This window comes from Erinaceus europaeus, chromosome 21 (genome assembly GCF_950295315.1).
Source record: "Erinaceus europaeus chromosome 21, mEriEur2.1, whole genome shotgun sequence".
NCBI lineage: Eukaryota > Metazoa > Chordata > Mammalia > Eulipotyphla > Erinaceidae > Erinaceus > Erinaceus europaeus.
In genome coordinates, this window is record NC_080182.1 from 11,138,653 (window position 1) to 11,165,057 (window position 26,405).

At 42.0% G+C, this 26,405-nt stretch overlaps 1 protein-coding gene across 6 annotated transcripts in view; it reads left to right on the forward strand.

Annotated features, from left to right (window-relative positions):
- NKTR (natural killer cell triggering receptor) overlaps positions 1-26,405 on the forward strand; it is an 84,421-nt gene that overhangs the window by 33,888 nt on the left and 24,128 nt on the right. For 5 of the 6 annotated variants that reach the window (XM_060180381.1, XM_060180379.1, XM_060180380.1 and 2 more), the window contains 6 exons: positions 9,078-9,107; positions 9,922-10,067; positions 11,189-11,411; positions 12,763-12,918; positions 19,471-19,558; positions 20,055-20,200. In XM_060180381.1, coding sequence (XP_060036364.1) covers positions 9,078-9,107; positions 9,922-10,067; positions 11,189-11,411; positions 12,763-12,918; positions 19,471-19,558; positions 20,055-20,200 — 789 coding nt within the window. Of the gene's footprint in view, positions 1-6,069; positions 6,092-9,077; positions 9,108-9,921; positions 10,068-11,188; positions 11,412-12,762; positions 12,919-19,470; positions 19,559-20,054; positions 20,201-26,405 lie in introns of those variants that run through there. The other variant, XM_060180384.1, reaches the window with a different exon arrangement.

Genomic DNA, 26,405 nt, shown 5'->3' on the forward strand with positions numbered 1-26,405 from the left:
CTCCCTGTCATCTTTCTGAATGGCGCTTCCCTGTCCTGAAAGGAGTAAGTGGTTCATATAAAACAAACCTCACACTTAAATTTCATCTGAAAAATTGATTTCCAACACGATCTGGTAAAGTTCAGATAAGGGACATTTGGTTCCTAAGAATGTCCTAAAAATGGAAAGCGAACAGAAGATGATAATGTTTGAAGTCAAACAAAAAGGAAAGGAAAGGAGAACCTAGACCCGTTGTTTCTGTGTCTTGTTTTGGCCCTACAGATAACTGTATATTTTTCCCCAGAGTATTTTTCACTATTTTTTTATCTCCTTGCAAGTAAAAAGTAGAGAAAGATGATTTTGAAACATTTCTCTTTTAGTCTAGCTGTGTACTCTTTTGATTGAAGTTTCTCATTTCCATTTTTAAGCTTATCTGAACTGTTAACATGATTAATGATTCATTTGGTCAGGAAACTACCATCTGAGGGCTCTAAAGTTTCTTTTTTTGTATCAGTACATTTAAAATTTGATTTATCAGGGAGCACTTTTTTCCTGTTTTTATATACTGGTTTGCGCACTTATAAAATCTTAGCATCACAACTGATGCACCTGTATCTACTAATTAAAATCTAGTATATGAGAGATTTAGAATAATTTGTTTCATTATTTCGTACTTAGTCTTTCCTATGAGTAAGTTTAGAATCAGACAAAATAATTGCTATTTTCTACTTGTCTTACTTTTAAAGTAAACTGCTCTGACAAGGAATGCCAAATTAAAAATTCAACTTCAAAAGTAGGATTAACACTGTTAGTCTTGTTTCCATAGTTAACTGTAGGTGGCACTTTCGTCACTTTGAACTTATTATTAAAAATTTTTTTTTTCGTATTTTCAGTTTGAAATTTACTTCTAGAAATGAGTTTGCTTTAAAAAAAATCCCTGGAAGCAATTTTGTAAAAAGATATATTTATTAGTCAGTAAGAGTGAAAAAGAAGGAAGAGGGTGTGGGGGTTGGGGAGAAGTTCCCATCTAAGTTGTAGGGTAAAATCAAAGTAACGTATTTTTAAAGAAAGCCATTTCTTGCTTTAATAGAATGGGGTAGGTAGTCTATAAAAGAAAAATATTTGAAAATCCACATTTTACAAATCTAGATTCTCTTGTAATTTAAAGTGTTTTTTTAAGTACAATTTACTATGTTGAAGTTGTGTATATGATTATAGATAATGAGGATTGATAGTCACAGAACTAAATAATGGTTTCCAGGGTAAATTCCTGCCATTCAATTCACCCTTTTATCACATTTCCTATATGGTGTCTAAAAAATGATAGTGCAAGAATGGAAGATAAAATACCAGGAATCTTAATAGTTCCTGTAATAAAATATAGGCTTCACTGGACTTTTAATATATCCTTAGAAAACACTATTTGTAGTTTATAGTTTCTAAATATTGTGTAATTCTTAAGGAGTAAATTTGGTGCTACTCATAGTTTTAGGCTAAACTTAGTGAAACTAGGCTTTTACAAAATATTCCTCAAGGGTTCTTGTGCTTTGTGCTTTAAGTATTGTTTTCATTGCTTTCACATTTAAAACTTGCCCCTTTGAGTCGCTTCACGGGCGGTGAAGCAGGTCTGCAGGTGTCTATCTTTCTCTCCCCTCTCTCTCTGTCTTCCCCTCCTCTCTCCATTTCTCTCTGTCCTATCCAACAACAAAGCAACGTCAACAATGGCAATAATAACCGCAACGAGGCTCCAACAACTAGGGCAACAAAAAGGGGGAAAAATGGCCTCCAGGAGCGGTGGATTCATGGTGCAGGCACCGAGCCCAGCAATAACCCTGGAGGGAGAAAAAAAAAAACTTGCCCCTTTAAGGCATATGTCATTATTAGAAAGCATGATTTTGCATGCTATTATGCAGTTTTCTCTTGGGGATGGAAAGTCTATGATGACAATCAGATTTTCTTCTATAAAGCTATTTGTGATGTTCCTAGCAACTGCTCATAATGTCTAATTCTGTATTGGTCTTAATCATTTCAGTTTGCAGGGTGGGGACCTAGATAGAAGAAAGCTGATTCTTTTTGGTATAATACTGTTCAAGAAATGTGAAAGAAGCAATAGGTACATGGCACTATCCCACTATCCGCATGAATCACTGAGGAATGACGTTTTATTCAGAGGCCTGCGGCCAAAATAGTAACCAAGTTAGATTGGTATTTAGTTGTTTTGCCCTTTTGTTTTCTAAGCCAAAAACTGAAAAGAGACAACAAAACTATAAAAGAATAAATCTTGAGAGTGGAAAGGATTTAGAGATTATCTTGTCCAATTTAAGGAGAAAAAGAAAAAAGATTGGTGTATTTATAGTTCACTTAACGAGTGTGCTACTCTGCCATGTCTGCAACCCAGGTTCTAGCCCTGCCTTCACCACATGGAGAAGGGAGTTGTGGTGCTGTGTGGGGCTGTCTTTTCCACTCTCTCCCTCTGCCTCTTATAGGCAAACAAACAAACAACCTTATTTATGAGAGATAGAGTGAACCAGAACATCACTTTGGCACATACAATGCCAGGAATTAAAGCTGAGACCTCATCCTTGAGAACCCAACACTTTACTATGCCACTCCTCCCAACCCCCACTGATAATAATACTAAATAAAGACAAAACCATGTAACGTTTAGGTTAATACAGTCTAAATTTTAGAGTCCTATCCACTGCACCACCTCCTGGACCACTATATGTTTTTTTAATATTATGGGAGAATTGATAGAATGTTCGTGTTGCTCACTTTAAACTACATGTTTTTTTCTCCCCCACCCCCCAAAATGCCAGAGCACTACTCAGCTCTTGTTTATGGTGGTGGCTAGGGTGGCATCTGCATAATCTTAATTAACCACCGCATTTATTAAGTTTTAGAAGCATAAAGCATTCTTGGAAAGCTATATTGAGAAGCTTTTTTCCTTTGGCTGTTATTAGCAATTACAGTCTGTTAACTCTGGCTCTTGATTTTTATTGTCTTTATATATTATCTTCATATAGCCACTCATCACAACAGAGTTAGGTGCTTGATAGCTTTCATTAGACAGCTGTTCTCATAGGGTTGGAAGAGTAACTTAACTTTGGTTTTAGTTTTGTTTACTACACAGTAAACAAACTCAAGGTACACACTTTGAGTTAGTCTTTCAGTACTTTTTTTTCTTTTGTGGTGATTGCTGGGGCTGCAGTAAAAAGAGACAGACTGAGAGAGAAGGAAGGACACTACGGCACAGGGGTGAGGCTTCAACCTGCATTTATAAACTGCGCACCCCACTTCAAGTATGAGCGCTCTGGTGTGAAAATATAAATATTGAGAGTGGGGGCAGGGCGGTAGGGCAGCAAGTCAAGCGCACATGACACTAATTTGAGGCTCCAGCTCCCCAACTGCAGGGGACTCACTTCAAGGGCAGTGAAGCAGGTCTGTAGGTGTCTCTATCTTTCTCTCCCCCTCTGTCTTCTCCTCTCTTGATTTCTCTCTGTCCTATCCAACAACAATAACAATAATAACAACAAGGGCAACAAAAATGGGGGGGAAATGGCTTCTAGGAGCAGTGGGTTCGTTGTGCAGGCACCAAGTCCCAGCGATAACCCTAGAGGCAAAAAAAAAAAAAAAAGGAGTTATTTTGTAGGCTTGCCCTAACATTTCTCAATATATAGAATGATTTACATGCAGGCATTTCTTTGCCTAAAGAAAAGAATTACGTAATTTTGATCAGTCTGAGAGGTGCTCCCCAGGAGCTTTGGCCTTACGTTGCCTAAATTCAGGCAGTAACAGTCTTGTCATCTGCTATTATTACATTGGTGTGATGGTTAAGACAGTCCCCCTCATGCTCAGTCTCAAGTTTAATCTGTGGAGGAGAGAAACCTGCAGAATTAGGGAGAATTGTCTGTCAGTGGTCACCATCAGTGGTTATGATAATTACAACAATAGAAGATAACAAGATCAGGCGGGCAGTTCAGACTCTAAACTAAACTATAAACACATATTACAATTAAATAGTCATAGGTAGAACTATGGGAGGAAAACAGACTCTTCTAGGATGAGTTCCTGTGTCTTGTAGGAAGCAGACTTGGTAGAGGCTGCCTCCCCACATGGGAGACGCACGCTGATTGTTCGAGAGCTAGCTACACAGTAGGCTGTGCACACTTGGCTTTTTACTTACTTACTTACTTATTTATTTATTTTATTTTTGAGAGAGATGCAGCTCTGGCTTATGGTGGTGCAGGGAATTGAACCTGGGACTTTGGAGCCTCAGGCATGACAGTCTGTTTGCATAACCATTATGCTATCTGCCCCGCCCCAGACTTGGCTTTTAAGGTGCTTGTGAAGCTGTGTTGATAATTCTGAGTAGCAGAAGTAGATCTTGGTAGAAATTACCTCTACATCACAAAAGTGCTAGTGATAACAACTGGTTCTTTTTTTGTTTGCTTAGGGTTAGGTACTTTAGATGTTTGGTACTTCGATGTCTATTTCAAGATTTTTCATGAACAAAAATGCTCATGAAACTTAGCCATTAACCAAGTTCAGGTTCTCTGAATAGCAAGTGTCACCCCAAATCTAAGTCTCATATTCATCAGCGTCTGTCTGGCACGCACATTAGTGTCCTCCTGGCAGGAACTTGCTATCTGGTTGTGTGCTATGTATGTCGTGTGACTGGACGGACGCTAGTGCTGCAGTTGCAAGGCCTCTTCTGTTTCGGTGACTTTTGGAACATGTAGAGGAAGCACTGCGGTGTGGCCTGGCTAGTTCCCATTGCTGCCACTCACACAATCCTTGGCACTCTGTGTGACTGCTGGCCTCCTTCATGCTGGCGGCATAGTCTTAAGGCTTGAAGGGGAAATTGGCCTGCTAAAATCGACATTAACTGAAAAGCTGCTGTTTCTCTCTTCCATACGAGACACTCAGTCATTTGTTTACACCGTTCATTGAAAACTCCATATTTGCAACATTATATTCATTTTGTAGTTTGTGCCTTTGTAAGAAATGAAAGATTTTTCAAAATATTACGAGGTTAGCCATGTCCAATACCCTCTAATTACCCCTCCCTTCACTTTATATAATACAGCTTTGGGTCTGAGTGCGGTGAGACATAGAAAATTTCATAGTTAAAAAGTCGGCCAATCTATTCTTTGTTTTAAAAAGAATATTTTTTATTTGTAATGAGGAAAATCACATTAGGCAGGAAATAAAGAATAGGAAAGCTATCAAGGGAGAGGGTGGGATACAGAATTCTGGTGGTGGGAATTGTGTGGAGTTGCACCCCTCCTATCCAATGGCTCTGTCAGTGTTTCCTTTTTATAAATAAAATTAAATTAAAACAAAAAAAAAGGTACTCTGACCAAAATTAGGCAACGTAATCTTAACCCTTTCATATCTCTTGCCTTTTTATCCTTTGAGAGGTTCCGTAAAATTCTATTTATATCTTATTATTATTTTCAGTGACTTCACAATTATTAAATATACGTAATGGCAGTAAATAGTAACTGCAGGCCAGACTAGCTTTTTCCTTCCTAATAGTGATCTATTGTGATATGTAACCAAAAAGTTTCAGATACGGAAGCATGAAAGTCTCTTTAACTATTTGAAACAAACAGGTAAAAATCAATAAAATGCCTGATATTTCATTTTGAATTTTCTTATTTTAGTTTTTCCATAAAAATCTTTGTTTTCATTGATAGCTTCTAGGCATTCAGATTTCTATATGCATTTACTCAGGATGGTTATTCTCTTTCTGAGGAAATTAGCTTAAGTTTCTGGGATTTGTGAAAATAAATGTAGTATTTGTTACTGGCTGTTATTCATATTCTAGTGTTAAAATGCTAAGGATCTTAGCAGACTCCCACTTAACTAGCATGCTTGTCTTCAGCGTATCTCATTTCTACGTACAATATCCTATGTTAAAGAAAATTTAGAGCCCTCCATTTTAAAAAGCTTTCTTGCTTTGCATAAAACTTGAGAATATTTAATTTCAAAGTTATATTGATATTAAAACATAGATTCAGCCTTGTCTTAAAAGTGTATTACAATTTATTTCTTGCCATTTTTGTGTAAAATTTACAGAAAGAGTGTTACACCGTGCGCTCCAAAGGTAATGTCTCATTACTCTAAGGCTCTCTTTCCTTTCCTTTGCCTTTCTCTATTTAATCCTGTTGTTATATGCATTGAACATTGTAAGAACAATCTGCTTGAACTGTATGTGAGCAATACATGTAAAAACAACTGTCCTGGTTAATCTTCAGAAGTGTACATTAATGTCAGCAGCTTATTTCCACACTTGCTTTTGGGGGGAGGACAATTATATTGTGTCATAGTTTCAGCTCTCATTTCAGTATAGTATACATATATCACTTCTGTAAAGGCCAAGCTTCTTTGATAATGGTATAATATACTTTTCAGTTATTAAGGTTTAATCTATACACATGTATTTTTACAGTAAACTTAGAAAGGGGGAAACTGAAAAGTCAGTGTCTAAGGGACAGGAGAAAATGGAAATGTGAAAATAGTAATAAGCTTTTATAGTTAGAAATGTTTTTTTGTGATTATTTCTCCTTTTGGTCTGTTTTCAGAAATATATATTTATGATAGTCTCTGGCTTTGCTGAGGTACTAACTTACCCAGCATGTTAATACATTGGTCGTATAGTTTTCTTTGAATTTTTTTTTTTTTTTTTTTTTTGTGCTGTGGCTTGGATTTCACCTTTCCAGACTGACTTCCTTCAGAGATCACAGCACTAAAACTTCTTCCCATTGTACTACTCCAGCCAGCGTGGCCTGTGATGCAAAGCAGGCACTCTCCCAGGGAACCATCCTGCTGGCCTTGGGACTGTACAGTTGCACAGGTTGATAGAGTGAGTTGTGGGAGGAAGTCTCTGTCCATTGCATATGGAATTGAACGCCTTGGCCTGAGCATGTTTTCTTTCCCTTGTGCTTTTGGCAGTCTCCGTGGGCAGAGTCATTCCCAGGTCGGCTGTTAGCCCAGTGCCAGTACACTTGCTTTGAATTGAGATTTATGTGTCTGGAATGTAGACTGAGAACTCCAGAGGAATTCTTACAGTATTCCCTCCATGGGCTCTAACTCAGTTAAATGTAAACTTTTGTTTCTGCATTCTATTTGCAGATGCAAGTATTTGACTTGATTATTCACACCAGTTAGTCATAATGAAACAGCTGATATTTGTCCTCAAGAGAGTTATTTCTCTCTTAATTTTTTTCTTTCACTATTAAAATAAGAGGATCAAGATTTTTCTGCTTCAATTTTAATTAAAAACAAAAACTTTAATTTAAAACAAAAACTTTAATATCATAAAGGTATTTATTCTGTCCTCAAATTGAGTTCCAGGAGATATATTCTCCACTGAGGTGAGCTAGAATATTTTAATCTGACCCGTGACTCCATATTGCACTCCTGTTAGCTATGGTGGCAAGTTTAATCTGGCCGTGTGTGTTTCTGAAAATTCTTTATTGCTTTCCCCAATACCAGAAGATTTGAGAATGGTGAGAGTGTCAATAAAGGAGGGATAGTAATTAGTAGACCGTTTGTTGATTTCACTGCTGCATATTTGAAAACACTGTAGGACATCTTTTTAGCTCTAAAAAAATTACCTCTGTATAATACAAGGGAATTACTATCTAGCATATGAATTAATTTCTTTCTCCTTAGTGTGCTTTTCTAATTGTTTATACCTGTGGGAAGCACATTTATATCTTAAATTTATTGTCCAAGTCGTTTTTGGGTGTCAGCTTAAATAAGCACTAGTGTCTTAACCAGTTTGCTAGATTTCCCTTTCTCTCTTCCCTTCCTCTGTCTGCTTTTATCCATTTCTATTATCATATTGGCTTGAATTATCACTCTTAGTCTTTTAAGAAAATTGGAGACTAATAGTTTTAAAACTCAAATTTCCTTAAAATTCTGTTGTTTCTGAAGTTGACGTTTCATTTTTTTTTTTTAAATGCCGTAGTGCTCTTACAGAATTGAGTATTTTTATTGTATGTGTAAGTTGGAGTTCCTTGTAGAATGATGTTCACATTGTTGTAAAGGTTAAAATAGTTTTTGCTGACTTACATGTTTTAGAATTGCCTTAAAAATGATGAAATTGATCTGGGAACTTTTCGTACAAATTGACTGCTTTAATATGGCCTAATAATTCATGGCCTTTCTCTCCAGTCTTATTTCTCGTTTTTGTAAAATGAATATGTTTGAAGTGTACACTTCTGAGTTTAGTTATCTATTTTGGTTTATTGTTTGTTTGGTTTTGGGTTTTTTGTTTGTTTTTGCTACTGCATTCACAAAGTGTAAAGATCTGTGAAAATGCTATGGGAAAACTAACTTTGGTTCAAAGTACCTTAACCAAATATACCCCTGTGAACTTCTCAAGTGATTATATTTCAGTGTGTGGTTGACTGTGGAAGCTTTTTGGGTGTTATCTGTGATATAGAAACTTAGAAATGTTTCTAATGTTACCCACCATTACTTTGCTGTCAGAAGTATGGCAGATTGACAATTTGTTCCCTGTTGCATTTTCAGAGTTGTTGTGAGTGATAGAGGTTCACCTCAAGTGAAGGAAGAGAGGCAGGAAGTTCTGAATTCAGGGCTCCTGAAGCCTACTTGCATTTGCCATCCTAGAAGATGCAGACTGATTCAATATGCTGAATAAAATAGAAAAGAAAAGCATTTAAATCCATGTGGCAACTGTTGCTCACATTTTTCCTTCCTGAGGGCACACCAGACACTTTTTATTCTTGAGTTTCTTTTATAGTTTTATATTTGAAGGTAGCTTTTAATTTGAGTGTATATATATTTATGCTACATATTCCAAACCTGCTTCACATGTATGTAATTCGTAGTCCTGCTATTGAAGGTAGGCGTTTGTAATGAGAATCTTTAGGATATTTTAAACCAGTAAAATGTCTTACTATTGCTGTTTTTAAGATTTTTAAGTTTAGGTGTGTCATGTTTAATTTTTTCCCTTTTTTATCTTTACCTTTGTTTTCTACATGTTGTGCTTTAAATCCTTCTGCTCTGCCCACCTGAATGCACGGTTGTGCCATCTTCTTGTGTTGATGTCTGTTGCGCAGAACCACAAAACCTGCTCCACACCTGGATGGGTAAGAGCTGTCTTCACGGTAGTTTGGGAGGAGGTGTGTGGGTGGTCGTTCCAAGGCATCTTGAAGCTCCCCGAAGGGCCTGTGAAGTAGCTCACTTGGCTAGTGTGCTGTTTTGCCGTCTGTGTGACCCCACTATGTTAAAGGAAACTTTAGTGCTATCATTCCTTTCCCCTCTCTGCTTCTCTACCTCTGTCTCTGTCTGGGGGAAAAAAATCCTGAGAAGGGTTCATTTCTCACACCTAGACTTGTCCTTAAAAGCCACAGGTGCAGTAGATTTAGGAACCCGCCCCGTGTTGTCTGAATTTTGTTATTTGCGAAAAAAGAGAGAGAGGTGGGTGGAGAGACATCGAACCACTGTTCCACCATCCCTGGTACTCTGGCGGTGTTGTTTGTGGCGCTCCCTCATGGTGCCCAGACTCGCCCAGGGCCTGTGCATGTAAAGATGCGCTCTGCCAGCTGGCCTCTTCTGTTGCCCCTTCAGCCACACAGTCCGGCTCCTGCTGTGCCTTCAGCCATGATGACCCTGCAAGGATGGTTTATGCATATCAAGTGCAGTCTGTTTTCAGAATCTTTTATCATCAAATAGTTAGAATCATGTCTTAAAGGTAGACAGCTAGGCCCAGTTTAAATGATGGTTTTTGTTTTTTTTGCGAAGCTGATTTCACATTCCGACTTCCCCTTTAGTTGATTCAGACATCAAATAATCGTCTTTCATTTTCAGGTCTGTAGACATATCATTTTTAAGAATTCTTTTGATTACTGCTCATGACAGTTGTCATCAAACCAATTCATTCTTGAATTTGTTCTGTGACAGGGTGCATGTTGTCTTTGGATTAGTTATTTCTGGCTTTGAAGTAATTGAACAAATTGAAAATTTAAAAACTGATGCCGCAAGCAGGCCTTATGCAGATGTACGAGTCATTGACTGCGGGGTACTTGCCACAAAGTCAGCAAAAGATGGTGAGTTTGGGTTTTGTTTTTTTCTCCCATTTGGGGACGGAGGGTAAGCAGGTGGAAGGAACTGGAATACATGTAACCTATGTTATAGATTGTAACTTAAAGATACCTCCTGGAATTCAGCAGTGAAAATAACTTGGAGTTTTCGTATGGCAGTTGTTCTATCCTATATACCACTCTCCTTTTCCAGTCAGTCAGGAAATCTTAACCTTGTTTCACTCCCTGCTACTTATTCTAAGTCTCACACTGCTCACTCTGCTTCTGTTTTTGCTCCTATGTTGTGCTGTGTTTTTGCCATTAGTGTTAGTACTTGATAAGACAGAAACGGAGAGGAAATACAAAATAGGGAAGGAGAGGAAAAAAAGACACCTGCTTCACTGCTCACCAAGCTTTCCCCATGAAAGGCGGGACCAGGGCTTGATGCGGGGTAAGGTGGACGCTGTGCTGGGTGAACCACTGTCCAGCCCACTCCTCTGTACTCTTCTCAGCAGCAGTAGCAGCAGCCTCCTGGAGTCTGGTTTATCTGCTTATGCCTGTGCTCTCCCCCGTCCTTAATAGCAGCCAGAGTCATTTTCTCCAGTGTCATCTTCTCTCGGGTGGCTAGAGCTCAAGTCTTTACAATGGTCTCTGGGATACAGTCTGGCTTTCTTTGGTTTTTGGTTTTTCTGACCTTTTTTCCCCTCAGTTGTGTCTTCTTGGCACATTGAGCTTTCCTTAGATATTCTAGACACGTAGGAGCTTTGTGTTGACTATCCTCTCTGATTGGAAACGTCAGACTCTGTCATGACCTATTTTGGTCTTTCAAACTACCCCCAGACCACCCCCCCTATTCCCCTTACATTACCCCCCACTCCCATTTTAGTATGTATCGTTTGCCATTTATCCACTTACTTTTACTTCCTTATTTAACCCAGCTAGGATACAGACTTCAGGAGGGCAAGGGCTCTGTTACCTCAGCAGTTTCACTGGCTATACTATCAACTTAAAAAAGCATATTTGAATTTTGTTTCTGGCTTATTAGATATATTAAGCCTGTTCCAATGCTCAGTAATCACACTTTTTTACCCTGAGAGGTAGACACAGAAATCTATGATTAATATATTCTTGTTCTTATTTCTTAAAAGTTTTTGAGAAAAAAAGGAAGAAACCAGTTCATTCTGAAGACTCGGATTCCTCTTCCACTTCCTCATCCTCTTCAGAGTCATCTTCTGAAAGTGAAATTGAACATGAGAGAAGCAGGAGGAGGAAACATAAGAGGAGACCAAAAGTTAAACATTCTAAAAAGAGGCGAAAGGAAGTGAGCAGTTCAGAAGAGCCAAGGAATAAACATATAGTGAGCCCCAAAGGGTAAGTGTCCCGCCCAGTGTAAATCTAAAATCAGACACCCTGCAAAGTATGTGTAACCCTACATGTTTATCTTTTTTTTTTTTTTTTTTTTTGCCTCCAGGGTTATTGCTGGGGCTCAGTGCCTGCACCATGAATCCCCTGCTTCTGGAGGCCATTTTTTCCCCTTTTGTTGCCCTTGCTGTTTTATTGTTGTAGCTATTATTGTCATTGTTACTGATGGTGTCGTTGTTAGGACGGAAATGGAGAGAGGAGGGGAAGACAGAGAGGGGGAGAGAAAGATAGATACCTGCAGACCTGCTTCACCACCTGTGAAGTGACTCCCCTGCAAGTGGGGAGCTGGGGGCTCGAACTGGGATCCTTATGCTGGTCCTTGCACTTTGCACCACGTGTGCTTAACCCGCTGCGCTACTGCCCGATCCCCACATTTATCTTTCTTATTGTTGAAAAGGAAAGTTTTTTAAAAATTTATTTATTTTCCCTTTTGTTGCCCTTGTTTTTTATTGTTGTAGTTATTATTGTTGTTATTGTTAGGACAGAGAGAAATGGAGAGAGGAGGGGAAGACAGGGAGAGAGAAAGACAGACACCTGCAGACCTGCTTCACCGCCTGTGAAGCTACTCCCCTGCAAGTGGGGAGCTCGGGGCTTACTCGGGTCCTTGTGCTTCACGCCACGTGCATTTAACCCGCTGTGCTACCGCCCAACTCCCAGGAAAGTTTTATTTTTATTTTTTATTTCAGATTGAAATCTGGCAAGTCTGGGGGTAATATACATACTTTATTTATGTTTGTAGGTAAAAATAATATCAAACTTTTTTCTTCTTTTTTTTTCATATGTCCAGAACACAAACTCAGTGCTTCAGGCACTGAACTAGCTCCTCTGCCTGATGCCTGAAAGTTTGATTCATTTTAGTCTTTCTTCCTTCCTTTCTTTCTTTCTTTCTTTCTTTCTTTCTTTCTTTCTTTCTTTCTTTCTGTGTTTTTTTTTTTTTTTTCCCCAGAGCACTGCGCAGCTCTGGCTTATGATGGTAAGGGTGTTTGAACCTGGTACGTTGGAGCCTCTGGCGTGAGAGTCTCTTTGCATATCCATTATGCTGTCTACCCCCACTCTACTTGAACATTTGCATGTCAGAATTTTAGCACTGTGAACTTTTTACTGGGTTGATATTTTTATTCATTCTCTTTGAGAAAATACTGCAAATCTTTTGAGTGACATTTGTTCATTAACAATAATTTTTCTGTAGCTCAGTCATTTTCTGTAACTCAGTAATTTTTCTATAATCTTAATGTATCTTTACATTATATAATGCAAACATTTCACATGTCAGTTGGTGATTTGGTCTGTTCTCTCTAAGCCACTCTGAAAGGAGTGATACCAATGAAAAAAGATCAATTGATTCCAGTGCCAAGAGGGAAAAGCCTGTGGTTCGCCCAGAAGAGATCCCTCCGGTTCCTGAGAATCGCTTTTTACTGAGGAGAGATATGCCTCTTGTCACAGTAGAACCTGAACCGTAAGTACATGCTTTTAGTTTTTTCTGACTGATGGTGCTGTCAACTCCACTATTGATTTATTGAGTATGGCCAAGGGTCAAGCGACTGTGTGGCAGGTACCAAATTAATGAGTTGCATGTATCCTACTTTTCAGAATTCACCTTCTACTAGTACAGAAAGGGAGTTAACAGGTTGAGCAAGGAAAAGTTTCTTGTTGGAAATCTGGAGAGCTCTCCAAACATCCATTACTTATTTTCTTGGCCTTTCTAGAGACTCAGTTTTGGTTGTTAGAGCAGAGAAGTAGTTGAATTCTTTGGGTCCAGTTTAGTGTTGGAATTATGTTCCGGAGCTGGAAAGATGGCACAGAGAATGCACACTAGATTTTTCTGCTAGACCCCGGAGATTAACACGCCAATGCCCAGTACTGTCATATGCCACTGCTAAGCTGTACTCTGGTGTCATTCTCTCTCTCTCATGAAAATAAATAAAACCTTTTTCTAAAAGAGTGAGTGAGAGAGAGAGAGAGAGAGAGGGAGAGAGAGAGTGTGTGCGTGTTGTTAGGAACTAAAAGATGGTTCACTAGGTAAGTAAAGCGTGCACTGTACTATGCACAAGGAACCGCAGATCCTGTTTAAGCTCCTGGCCACCACATAGGAGGACCAGGCAGGGAAGCTTCATGAGCAGTGCTGTGGTGGCTCTTCACTCTGTCTCTTTCACTTTTGCCTTTCATCCAGAGTCTATTGGGAGAAGAGGAATATCACAAGCCACAGTGCTAGTAGCAAAAATAAATATATGCTCCAGTTTGAGTACTGTGAAATTAATTGCATGGTGACTGACAATATAATCATCATAAGTAGATCACTATTGTCAACATGCTTGGCAATAGTAACCTCTGCACTGGACAAGTTAGTGTTGTGGGACTTTAGATATGATCTCACCTCACATAAAGAATGTGCATCCTGGTATTAAACTCAGTCATTAAATTTATCTTGAAGACATGTGGACAGAAAGACCATTAACATAGCTGGAGTGATAAGTCTGTATGAAAAGTTACATTGAAAACTGAGAAGTTATCCAAATGTTCAAGTTCCTACTTAAGATTGTGTTCATTAAATCTTTAAAGCCTGGTATTCTCTCTTCTCTCCAAATATTTACTTTAATTAGTTAGCTATAGTGGGGGGAGGAGGACCAGACCATCATTTTGGCACTTGCCTTACCGGGGATCAAACTTGGGACCTCATGCTTGTAGTTCAGCATGCTAGTGACTGCACTACTTCCTGGTTTCTCTTGGTCTCCATCCCACTCCCCACTTTATTTTTTGACCAGAGCACTGCTCAGATCTGACTTATGGTGGTGCCTGGGATTGAGACTGGAACCTTAGAGCTTCAGGCATGAAAAGTCTTTTCTGTAACCTCTTTGCTATCACCTGGGCTATATAGTCCCAATTGTTAACAACTATTATGGTGGCCCCATGGTGACACCATCAATTAAGTGTTGGATTATTAGGACTGAAGTCCTAAGGTTAGTAATATTCTGGCTCTATCTCCTCTCTCATGCAAATAAATAGATCTAAAAAAATAAAAGCTGATGGGGCTGGGCATCAGATTAAGCACACATGGTGCAAAGTGGAAGGACAGGCATAAGGATCCTTGTTTGAGCCCTCAGCTCCCCACCTGCAGGGAGGGGGGGGACACTTCGCAGGTGGTGAAGCAAGTCTGCAAATGTCTATCTTTCTCTCCCCCTCTGTCTTCCCCTTCTCTCTCGATTGCTTTCTGTCCTATCCAACAACGATGATATCAATAACAATAACAACTAGAACAAGGGCAGCAGAATGGGAAATGTGGCCTTCAGGAGCAGTGAATTCGTAGTGTAGGCACCGAGCCCCAGCGATAATCCTGTAGGCAAAAAAAAAAGCTGTTATAAATTAATGCATCTTTGGAATCATAGCTTAGTATGCATATAATGTTTTCATTTTTAAAATTTTAAAATTTCTGGCTTGTCATTAAATCGTAGTGGAATTATTACTTTAATTTGGCATGTAGGTGGTAAGAAACCTGGAGTCAGAGAGCTGACCTGTTAGGACACCCGTCTTGTCATGCATGCAGCCCCAGGCTCAGCCCCTGGCCCTCGACGTGGTGGTCGTATGGCCCTGGGGCAGAGCGTTGGGACTGTGCTGTGCTGTGCTGTGCTGTCTCTGTCTCTTCCACCTCCTCATCTAGAAAGTATTGCCTAGTGTGGTAAAGTCTTACAGAAACACCAGGGGGAAAATCAGTCTCAGTGTCATATTGCAGCAGAGGTCAGCAAACTATATATTCTGTAGGCCAGGGTAGACCTGCCTGAAAACAGTCTTGATGTTTCTGAATGTGTGAGAGAGATCAAGAGAAGAATATCTTACATGAAAATTATGTGGATTCCAATCATAAGAATTAAAAATTGTATTTTCCAATATGTTTCAGTGTCTACAGTTTCATTACAACCTGACCACATCCATCTGTTTCCTATTTTTTGGATCTTTCTGTTCTGCGGCAGCAGGACTCAGTAGTCGCACCAGAGCCTGTATGTGGGCTTCATTGCTTCACAGGTCCACTGGGCGCACTGGGTGCACCAGGCAGCACAGTGAGTGGCACGGTTGTGACTGTTCAGTATTCCAAGTGCGATGAAATCAGGTATTTACTAGAAAAGATAATTATCTAAAAGATGAAATATGCCTTCCCAGATGAGCAGTATTCACATCTCTTTTGATAAGGAACACCGCAGACCCTAATCAAATGAAATGTCAGCCCCTCAAAACAAAACTTCACTCCACTTACTACTTGCCCTCTGTCACGGAAGGTGACACTCAGGCCAGAGTTAGCCCCCCTGGTAGAGCACATGCCCTGCTGTGAGTGAAGCCCTGAGTGCAGATCCTAGTGCCAGTATAAACACTGTTGAATGGCTTTCATGTCATTTCATTCTCTGAACTTGTTTTTTTTTGTTGTTGTTGTTAACTTCTCTAAGATTTTTTTAAATATTTATTTATTTATTTTTGTTGCCCTTGTTTTTTATTGTTGTAGTTATTATTGTTGTTACTGATGTCATTGTTGGATAGGACAGAGAGAAATGGGAGAGAGGAGTGGAGACGGGGAGAGAAAGACAGACACCTGCAGACCTGCTTCACCACTTGGGAAGTGACTCCCCTGCAGGTGGGGAGCCAGAGACTGGAACTGGTATCCTTATGCTGGTCCTTGCGCGTGAGTCGCGTGCGCTTAACCCGCTGCACTACCGCCTGACTCCCTTTTTAACTTCTTAATCTTTAGGATTTTCTGTCCTTAAATTGGAAGTAATAACACCTACCTCATAGTGTTATGGGAACTAAATGAACTCTAAAATATAACAATGATTAGTTTAAAAAGTAGATTGGGAATTGTGTGGAATTGTAACCCTCTTATCCCACAGTTTTGTCAATCATTATTAAATCACTAGTAAAAAAAAGAAGAAATAAATAAATAAATTCCATTTAAAATAATGCCTAAAAGGGGGGCCAGGCAGTAGAGAACCAGGTTAAATGCACATGGCAGAAAGCTCAAGGACCAGCGTAAGGATCCCAGTTCGAGCCCCCGGCTTCCCACCTGTAGGGGAGTCGCTTCACAGGAGGTGAAGCAGATCTGCAGGTGTCTATCTTTCTCTCCCCCTCTGTCTTCCCCTCCTCTCTCCATTTCTCTCTGTCCTATCCAACAACAACATCAATAACAACAACAGCAATAGTAGCGACGACAACAAGGGCAACAACAATGGGAAAAAATGGCCTCCAGGAGCAGCGGATTCGTAGTGCAGGCAGCGAGCCCCAACAATAACCCTGGAGACAAAAATTAATTAAACAGTGTCTAAAAGAGGAATAAAGTTAATCAAGGAGCTGAAAGACTTACAGTGAAAATTTGCAAAATGTTGATGAAAAGTTAAAGAAGGCCCAAGTATAGAGACACTCTGTGTTCATAGATAGAAGATTTAATATTGTAAACATGCCAGTACTATTTAGAACAAGGTCTGGATTCAGTTTAATCCCTACTGAAATCACTAACAGCTTTTTTTCTTTTTCTTTTTTTGTTTCATAAAAATTGACATCCAAATCCTTACTGCAAGGTGGACCAAAAGACCAAAGCAATCTTGATGAAAGGATAAGTTGGAAGACTCAGATTTTCTAATTTTGAAGTATACTACAAAATTATAATTATCAAAATGGTGTGGTATTGGCATAAGGATAAGCAATAGAATCGACTCCACGAATACACCCAGACATCTATGGGAAATTGAAATATGCTGCGGTGTCGGATTCACTCAGTAGAGAGAATACAGTCTCTTCAGTAAAGCCGTGCCGGGACAGGTGGCTTCCCACACCTGAAAGAATGAGAGTTGACACCTTAGCGCATATCATACACAAAGATTAGTTTGACATGAGCCCACAACCTAAATAAGCGCACTGAAAGTAGAAAACCCGTTAGCTGGTGTAAATCTTCCTGACCTTGGATTTGGCAATGATTTCTTACATTTGATAACAAAAGCATAAGCAACAAAAACAAAGATACTCAAAATAAATTGAGAAAGGACTTTTGTATAGTTCTCCAAAGAACAAACACACACTAGTATGGGCAGCATGTAAAGAAACTAGAATGCTTGCGCATTGCTAAGTAGGTGTGTGAAATGATACGGCCACCTGGGAAGAAAGCTTGGTGTTTTCTCAAAATGCTAAACATTTGGAAAGAATTGAATGTAGGGTCTGAGTGGTGACACACCTGGTAGAGTGTGCATTTACAGTGCACTAGGACCTAGGTTCAAGCCCTCAACCCCACCTGCCAGGGGGAAAGCTTCAGAAATGCTGCAGGTGTCTTTCTCGTTCCCTCTCTTACGCCCCTTTTTCTTCCCAATTTCTCAAATAAAATATATATATTTTTAAATTTTATTTATTTTCCCTTTTGTTGCCCTTGTTATTTTATTATTGTTGTAGTTATTGTTGTTGTCATCATTGTTGGATAGGACAGAGAGAAATGGAGAGAAAGAGAGACACCTGCAGACCTGCTTCACCACCTGTGAAGCAACTCCCCTGCAGGTGGGGAGCCGGGGGCTTCAACTGGGATCCTTACACTGGTCCTTGAGTTTCACTCCATGTGCGCTTAACTCGCTGTGCTACCACCCGACCCCCACGAATAAAATATATTTTTGAATTGAAATTAGAGTGGTCCGGGAGGTGGCGCAGTGGTAAAGCTTTGGACTCTCAAGCTTGAGGTCCCGAGTTCGATCCTCTCAGCAGCACATGTGCCAAATTGATGTCTGGTTCTTTCTCTCTCCTCCTATCTTTCTCATAAATGAAAATAAAATCTTTAAAATATAAATAAATAAATTGAAATTAGAGACTCAAACTTATTTGTACACCAGTGTTTATCAAAGCATTTTTTGCAGTATACCAGAAAGGTAGGAACAGCCCAGGTGTTCATGAATAGATGAAAGGATAAGCAAAACGTGGTGCATACACAGTGTTGCTCAGCCGTGAAGTAGAGGTCACCAGAGGCTGGGGGACTGACGGGGATAGAGTCCTGATTTGGGATGATGGCGAGTTCTGGAAAGATAGTAATAATAGTTACAGTGTTTTGAGTGAGTGTGAAGGAATTGCATACTTAAAAATGGTCAAGATAGCCAACTTTTTACTGTGTATGTTTTGCCCAGTAGAAACCCCCCACCCCCAACAACACCAGGGTTGTCACTGGGTTTGGTACACTATAACTTGGCTGCTACGAGTGGCCCTTTTTGGTTCTTTTGCCTGATAAAGAGAAGGAGAGAAAGACAGCTGCAGCACTTCTTCACCACTCGTGAAGCTTCCCCTGCAAGTGGAAATCAGAGAATTTTAACTCCGGTGATTTGTGTGACCTACCCAATGCGCCGATACCCAGCCCCTCCCCTGGTAGAAATATACTATGAATGCATAAAAGCCAGTCCTGTAATTAATAACATACCAAAAAAAAAAAAAAGCGTGGTCACAGGAGACTTCATGGAAGACTGTAGCCATTACAGAAGCCTTACTTTTAAATAAATCACTCAGAAGGTAATCCGATTCACTCAGAGCACTGAAGGAGAGCGACTCAGCGGGTAGAATAGGGTTGTGAGCTACAGACAAGATCTGAATGGAGAGGTGCAGTTGCACGGGAGTCAGACGTCAAGATTCCTTTAAAACCCCACTGTCTTTAACAAGAGGCATCTATAAAGGAGTACTGTTTAAGAGTAGCAGGACTAAGATGATAGGTACTCGTGGGTTGTCAGCAAAGTCATGATGTATTTTTTGTTTTACTATGCAAGCAAACAGTAGTGTGCACTCCTACCTAATTCAGGTACTTTTTTTTTTTCCTTTGCTTTTAGGTTTTGTCACCTAAAGGGTTTGCTTAGAACACTAGGTTATGTGGAAGTTGTGTGGTATATCACTTTTCATAAAATTGTCAGATCTAATTGAAATGTTTTTGTGTTACAGGAATTCGAATTCTGTATGACTTTTGTATTTAAACATCGAAGATCTGCCTAACATTTATTTTTCATTTTAATCTTTTCAGGAAGATTCCTGATGCTACACCCATCGTAAATGATCAGAAGCCATCTGTATCCAAGTCTGGACGGAAGATTAGAGGGCGGGGCACAATTGTATGTGTGTTAAAACTTTATTTTTAAAAATCACCTATCTAGCCAATAAAATGTTTTCTCCATAAGCAAAATCGTGGCTTTAATTTTAGGTGCAATTCAAAATCTGTTGAGGAAGCTAGTTGTGTTCTTCATGGTTATAAGAAGATACTGCCAATACATTTAAGTTAATTGCTGTTTTTGAAGGAGCTTAACAATGAAATGACCTTCAGTTCAGTATGTCGAGGGACTTTAGTATGTTGAATAATGTAGACTAGTGAATGTAACCATCAGGACTCAAAAGAGGAGATTTTCATGTTTGCTAACAGGTCAGTCTAACCCTCCCGCCTGGATTTTTAGTCCCTCCTGTTTGAAATAATGTCATACTCTCCTTCTGTACTTAAGTTACTAGGGCCTTTGAATGGAGTCTGAAACTTGATCTCATAGCTAATTTTGTCCTTTAGCATACTCTAATTGAGATCTATCTTAAAAGTGATTATTGTCATCTTTGTTTTTAAAGCGCTACCACACACCTCCAAGATCCAGATCCTGTTCTGAGTCAGATGATGATGGCAGCAGTGAGACTCCTCCCCACTGGAAAGAGGAAATGCAGCGGTGGAGAGCGTACAGACCACCTAGCGGAGAGAAGTGGAGCAAAGGGGACAAGTAAGTGCCTGGAGAGCAGTGTTGTCCTCCAGAGGCCGTAAACACGCCGGGTTTCTTTTCTCTTTATGTGTTTAGTTTTCACTTACTTACTTTTTAAATTCATTCATTGCCACCAGGGTTGTTACTGGGACTTGGTGCCAGCAATACAAACCCACTGCTCCCAGTAGCTATTTTTCCCCTTATTAGATAGGATGCAGAGAATTTGAGAGAGGGAGGGGAGATCAAGAGGGAGAGAAAAGACACCTGCAGACCTACTTCACCACACATGAAGCTTCTCCCATGCAGGTGAAGAGCGGGGTCTTGAACTCAGATCCTTGTGCTTACTAATATGTGCACGTAACCAGGTGCACCACCACCTGGCTCCCTATTTATTTCTTTTTATCAGAGTACTGCTCAGCAGCTGTGGTTAATGGTGTTGCTGGGGGTTGACTTGGGACCTTGTACCTCAGTCATGATGGTCTTTTTGCCTAAGCATTATGATGTTTTCCCATCCCAGACCTATTGAACTTCTTCTTTTTTTTTTTCTTGCCTCTAGGGGCTCGGTGCCTGCATTATGTGAATCCACTGCTCCTGGAGGCCATTTCCCCCCCCTTTTGTTGCCCTTGTTGTTTATTGTTATGCTGCTGCTGTTGTTGGATAGGAAAGAGAAATTGAGAGAGGAGGGAAGACAGAGGGGGAGAGAAAGACACCTGCAGACCTGCTTCACTGCTTGTGAAGCACCCCCCCCCCCCCCCCGCAGGTGGGGAGCTGGGGGCTCGAACTGGGATCCTTATGCTGGTCCTTGCACTTTGAGCCATGTGCGCTTAACCCGCTGCACTACCACCCGGCCCTCCCTACTGAACTTTTAAAGATTTCTTGTTTATATCAGGGGTAGGTAGCATACTGGTTATGCAAAGAGATTCTCATGCCTGAGGCTCCAAAGTCCTAGGTTCAGAAGTTGAGAAAGAAGAACAGAGGGGAAACGCAAAGCAGAATTTGACTGAGTTGGGAGTCTTGCACCAAAGTCCTAGGTTCAATCCCCATACCACCATGAGGCAGACTGAGCAAATAGTAGTAATTATAAAAATGGAAAATGTGTGATCTGGGAGGTGGTGCAGTGGATAGAGCATTGGACTCAAGCATGAGGTCCTGAGTTCAATCCCGGCAGCGCATGTACTAGAGGGATCTCTGGTTCTTTCTCTCTCCTCCTATGTTTCTCATTAATAAATAAAATCTAAAAAAAAATGAAAAATGTTGTTTAGGGCCAGAAGCAGCTCAGCATTTAGAGTCTGATGCAAGTTCAGTGTATGTAGACCATGAGATAAGACCCGGGTTCAAGCGTCCCCACCTGCAGGGGGAAAGCTTTGCGAATGGTGGAGCAGGTCTGCAGGTGACTCTCTGTCTCTCTCCCTCTCTGTCTCCTCCATCCCTTTCAACTTCTGGATGTCTCTGTCCAATAAATCAAAATAATAAAATGTTTTATAAGCAACGTGTACTCATCTCTTAGTCTCAGGGACACTCCTCAGTAGGGTCTCTAAGTTAGAAATGGATCTGGTGCTAGTGTGCCGTTAATGAATCTACCAGTGGCGCCCTGTTCATGGCAGAAGTCCCCTCCTTCCTTCTTTCTCTTTTCTTTTTATCCAAAGGGATATCATTGGAGCTTGATGCCTCCATGATGAATATCCCACTCCCAGTGGCCTTTTGTCCATCCCCCCCCCCCCTTTATCAATGATATAATCGGACAGATAAGTTGGGAGAGGAAAAGGAGAGTCTCTGGAGTGCTGTTTCACTGCTGAGAAGCTTCCCTGCAGGGAGGGCCCAGGGGCATGAATCTGGGTCCTTGCAATGGCTACATGTGTGTTTGGCTGAGCGCACCAACTCCTGGCCCCCATTGTAGAGACCCTGCCCGGGGGAATTGGCAGAAGTCCTTTACTCTGGGAGTGTCCTGCAGTGTGGTCTGAAGTAGACTAAGGTGCTGTTCACTATATGGGAGAATTTTCAAATTTGAGATTATGTATAAAGTCTGCATACATTTTCACGAGGTTTTCCTTCAATTTCTATAAAGTGCTTTTAAGACCTCAGGATTGAAGAAAAAACAACAACAACAAAAAAAAAAAACATAGTAGTCCGGGAGATGGCACAGTGGATAAAGCATTGGATCTTCAACCATGAGGTCCCCAATTCGGTCCCCGGCAGCACATGTACCAGAGTGATGTCTGGTTCTTTGGTTCTTTCTCTCTTATCTCTCTTATGAGTAAATAAATAAATTCTTAAAAACAAAAAACAGGGGGTCGGGCGGTGGCACAGTGGGTTAAGCGCACGTGGCGCAAAGCGCAGGGACCGGCGTAAGGATCCCGGTTCGAGCCCCCGGCTCCCCACCTGCAGGGGAGTCGCTTCACAGGCGGTGAAGCAGGTCTGCAGGTGTCTATCTTTCTCTCCCCCTCTCTCTCTGTCTTCCCCTCCTCTCTCCATTTCTCTCTGTCCTATCCAACAACAAAGCAACGTCAACAATGGCAATAATAACCGCAACGAGGCTGCAACAACTAGGGCAACAAAAAGGGGGAAAAATGGCCTCCAGGAGCGGTGGATTCATGGTACAGGCACCGAGCCCAGCAATAACCCTGGAGGAAAAAAAAAACAAAAAAACAGCTGGACGGTGGTGCACCTGGTTGAGTACACACATGACAGTGTACCAGGAGCCACATTCAAGGTCCCAGTCTCCCCTCTGCAGGGGGAGCTTCACAAGTGGTGAAGCACTGCTGTAGGCATCCCCCCCCCATCTCCCTCTTCCTTCTCAGTGAGCTTCACAAGTGGTGAAGCACTGCTGTAGGCATCCCCCCCCCATCTCCCTCTTCCTTCTCAGTGAGCTTCACAAGTGGTGAAGCACTGCTGTAGGCATCCCCTCCATCTCCCTCTTCCTTCTCAGGGAGCTTCACAAGTGGTGAAGCACTGCTGTAGGCATCCCCCCCATCTCCCTCTTCCTTCTCAGGGAGCTTCACAAGTGGTGAAGCACTGCTGTAGGCATCCCCCCCATCTCCCTCTTCCTTCTCAGGGAGCTTCACAAGTGGTGAAGCACTGCTGTAGGCATCCCCCCCATCTCCCTCTTCCTTCTCAGGGAGCTTCACAAGTGGTGAAGCACTGCTGTAGGCATCCGCCCCATCTCCCTCTTCCTTCTCAGGGAGCTTCACAAGTGGTGAAGCACTGCTGTAGGCATCCGCCCCATCTCCCTCTTCCTTCTCAGGGAGCTTCACAAGTGGTGAAGCACTGCTGTAGGCATCCCCCCCATCTCCCTCTTCCTTCTCAGGGAGCTTCACAAGTGGTGAAGCACTGCTGTAGGCATCCCCCCCATCTCCCTCTTCCTTCTCAGGGAGCTTCACAAGTGGTGAAGCACTGCTGTAGGCATCCGCCCCATCTCCCTCTTCCTTCTCAGGGAGCTTCACAAGTGGTGAAGCACTGCTGTAGGCATCCCCCCCATCTCCCTCTTCCTTCTCAGGGAGCTTCACAAGTGGTGAAGCACTGCTGTAGGCATCCGCCCATCTCCCTCTTCCTTCTCAGGGAGCTTCACAAGTGGTGAAGCACTGCTGTAGGCATCCGCCCCATCTCCCTCTTCCTTCTCAGGGAGCTTCACAAGTGGTGAAGCACTGCTGTAGGCATCCCTCCCCCATCTCCCTCTTCCTTCTCAGTGAGCTTCACAAGTGGTGAAGCACTGCTGTAGGCATCCCCCCCCCATCTCCCTCTTCCTTCTCAGGGAGCTTCACAAGTGGTGAAGCACTGCTGTAGGCATCCCCCCCATCTCCCTCTTCCTTCTCAGGGAGCTTCACAAGTGGTGAAGCACTGCTGTAGGCATCCCCCCCATCTCCCTCTTCCTTCTCAGTGAGCTTCACAAGTGGTGAAGCACTGCTGTAGGCATCCCCCCCCATCTCCCTCTTCCTTCTCAGGGAGCTTCACAAGTGGTGAAGCACTGCTGTAGGCATCCCCCCATCTCCCTCTTCCTTCTCAGTGAGCTTCACAAGTGGTGAAGCACTGCTGTAGGCATCCCCTCCATCTCCCTCTTCCTTCTCAGGGAGCTTCACAAGTGGTGAAGCACTGCTGTAGGCATCCCCCCCATCTCCCTCTTCCTTCTCAGGGAGCTTCACAAGTGGTGAAGCACTGCTGTAGGCATCCCCCCCATCTCCCTCTTCCTTCTCAGGGAGCTTCACAAGTGGTGAAGCACTGCTGTAGACATCCCCCCCATCTCCCTCTTCCTTCTCAGTGAGCTTCACAAGTGGTGAAGCACTGCTGTAGGCATCCGCCCCATCTCCCTCTTCCTTCTCAGTGAGCTTCACAAGTGGTGAAGCACTGCTGTAGGCACCCCCCCCATCTCCCTCTTCCTTCTCAGTGAGCTTCACAAGTGGTGAAGCACTGCTGTAGGCATCCGCCCCATCTCCCTCTTCCTTCTCAGGGAGCTTCACAAGTGGTGAAGCACTGCTGTAGGCATCCGCCCCATCTCCCTCTTCCTTCTCAGGGAGCTTCACAAGTGGTGAAGCACTGCTGTAGGCATCCCCCCATCTCCCTCTTCCTTCTCAGTGAGCTTCACAAGTGGTGAAGCACTGCTGTAGGCATCCCCCCCCCATCTCCCTCTTCCTTCTCAGGGAGCTTCACAAGTGGTGAAGCACTGCTGTAGGCATCCGCCCCATCTCCCTCTTCCTTCTCAGGGAGCTTCACAAGTGGTGAAGCACTGCTGTAGGCATCCGCCCCATCTCCCTCTTCCTTCTCAGTGTCTCTCTGTCTCTAGCCAAGATGAATAAATAGAATATTCTTTAAAAAGTAGGCTATACTTTAAGAAAACAGAACACCTGAGGATTAAGTTGTAATTACCTCTGTGAGACTGAGATAGAACAGCCGTACTGGGGCTGGCAAAATAACTCACCTGGATAGTGTGCCTGACCTGCCATGCACATGACTCAGGCTCAAGCCCAGTCCCCACTAGACTGAGGGAAACTCCACTCTGTCTCTTCCTGTGTGGGGCAGAAACTACCTTGAGCACCGAAGCCCGAGTAATTGCAGACAGACAAGCAAAAAAAAAAAAAAAAAAATGTGGCCGGGAAGTAGCCTTGCCACAGAAGGATTTGCACAACTAAGGCTCCTGGATTGATCATCAGTGTCTCACGTGTTAGATTAGTGCGTTCACTTCTCCCTGTCATGTGAAATTATCTCATGTGAAACACATAAATTCTTTTTAAAAGCCAGGCATGCTAACCTCTTAAGAAAGAGCCCTTTCTTAAAGTTTAGACTATTGTCCTTTTTAAAAAATTTTTTAAAAAAATATTTATTTATTTTCCCTTTTGTTGCCCTTGTGGTTATTGATGTTGTTGTTGTTGAATAGAACAGAGAGAAATGAAGGAAGACGGGGAGAGAAAGACAGACACCTACAGACCTACTTCACTGCTTGTGAAGTGACTCCCATGCAGGTGGGGAGCCAGGGGCTCCAACCGGGATCCTTCCTCTGGTCCTTGCGCTTTGCGCCACCTGTGCTTAACCCACTGCGCTACCGCCCAACTCCCGACTACTGTCCTTCATCTGCAGAAAATCAGCACAACTGGTTGGTAGCGCAGCAGGTTAAGCGCACATGGCGCAAAGCGCAAGGACCGGCATAAGGATCCCGGTTCGAGCCCTGGCTCCCTACCTGCAGGGGAGTCACTTCACAGGCAGTGAAGCAGGTCTGCAGGTGTCTATCTTTCTCTCCCCCTCTCTGTCTTCCCCTCCTCTCTCCACTTCTCTCTGTCCTATTTAACAATGACGACATCAGTAGCAACAACAAATAAAAAAAAAAGCAACAAAAGGGAAAATAAATAAATAAAATATTAAAAAAATTAAAACAAAACAAAAACGACAATCTGCAGATTTGTCCGTGAATGGGATACGACTTTGCCTTAGAAATGGTTCCTGCAGACAGAATGTTAGCAGATTATAGCCAAGAATTCAGTTTGTCTCCTGTAATAAACTGGTTTGGATCTCCCCCTTTTCTCTTTATTTTTCTTGCTTTTGCCATCAGAGTTCTTTCTGGGACTGTGCCTGCACAACAAATCCACTTCTCCTAGTGACTATTACTTTTTTCCTTTTAAACATATTTTGGGATAGAGACAGAAACTGCAAGGGACAGGAGTTATAGAGGTGAGGGGGGAAGACAGGAGGGAGAGGGTGAGGAAGAGGCCTGTGCACTGCCCCGCCACTTGTGAAACTTACC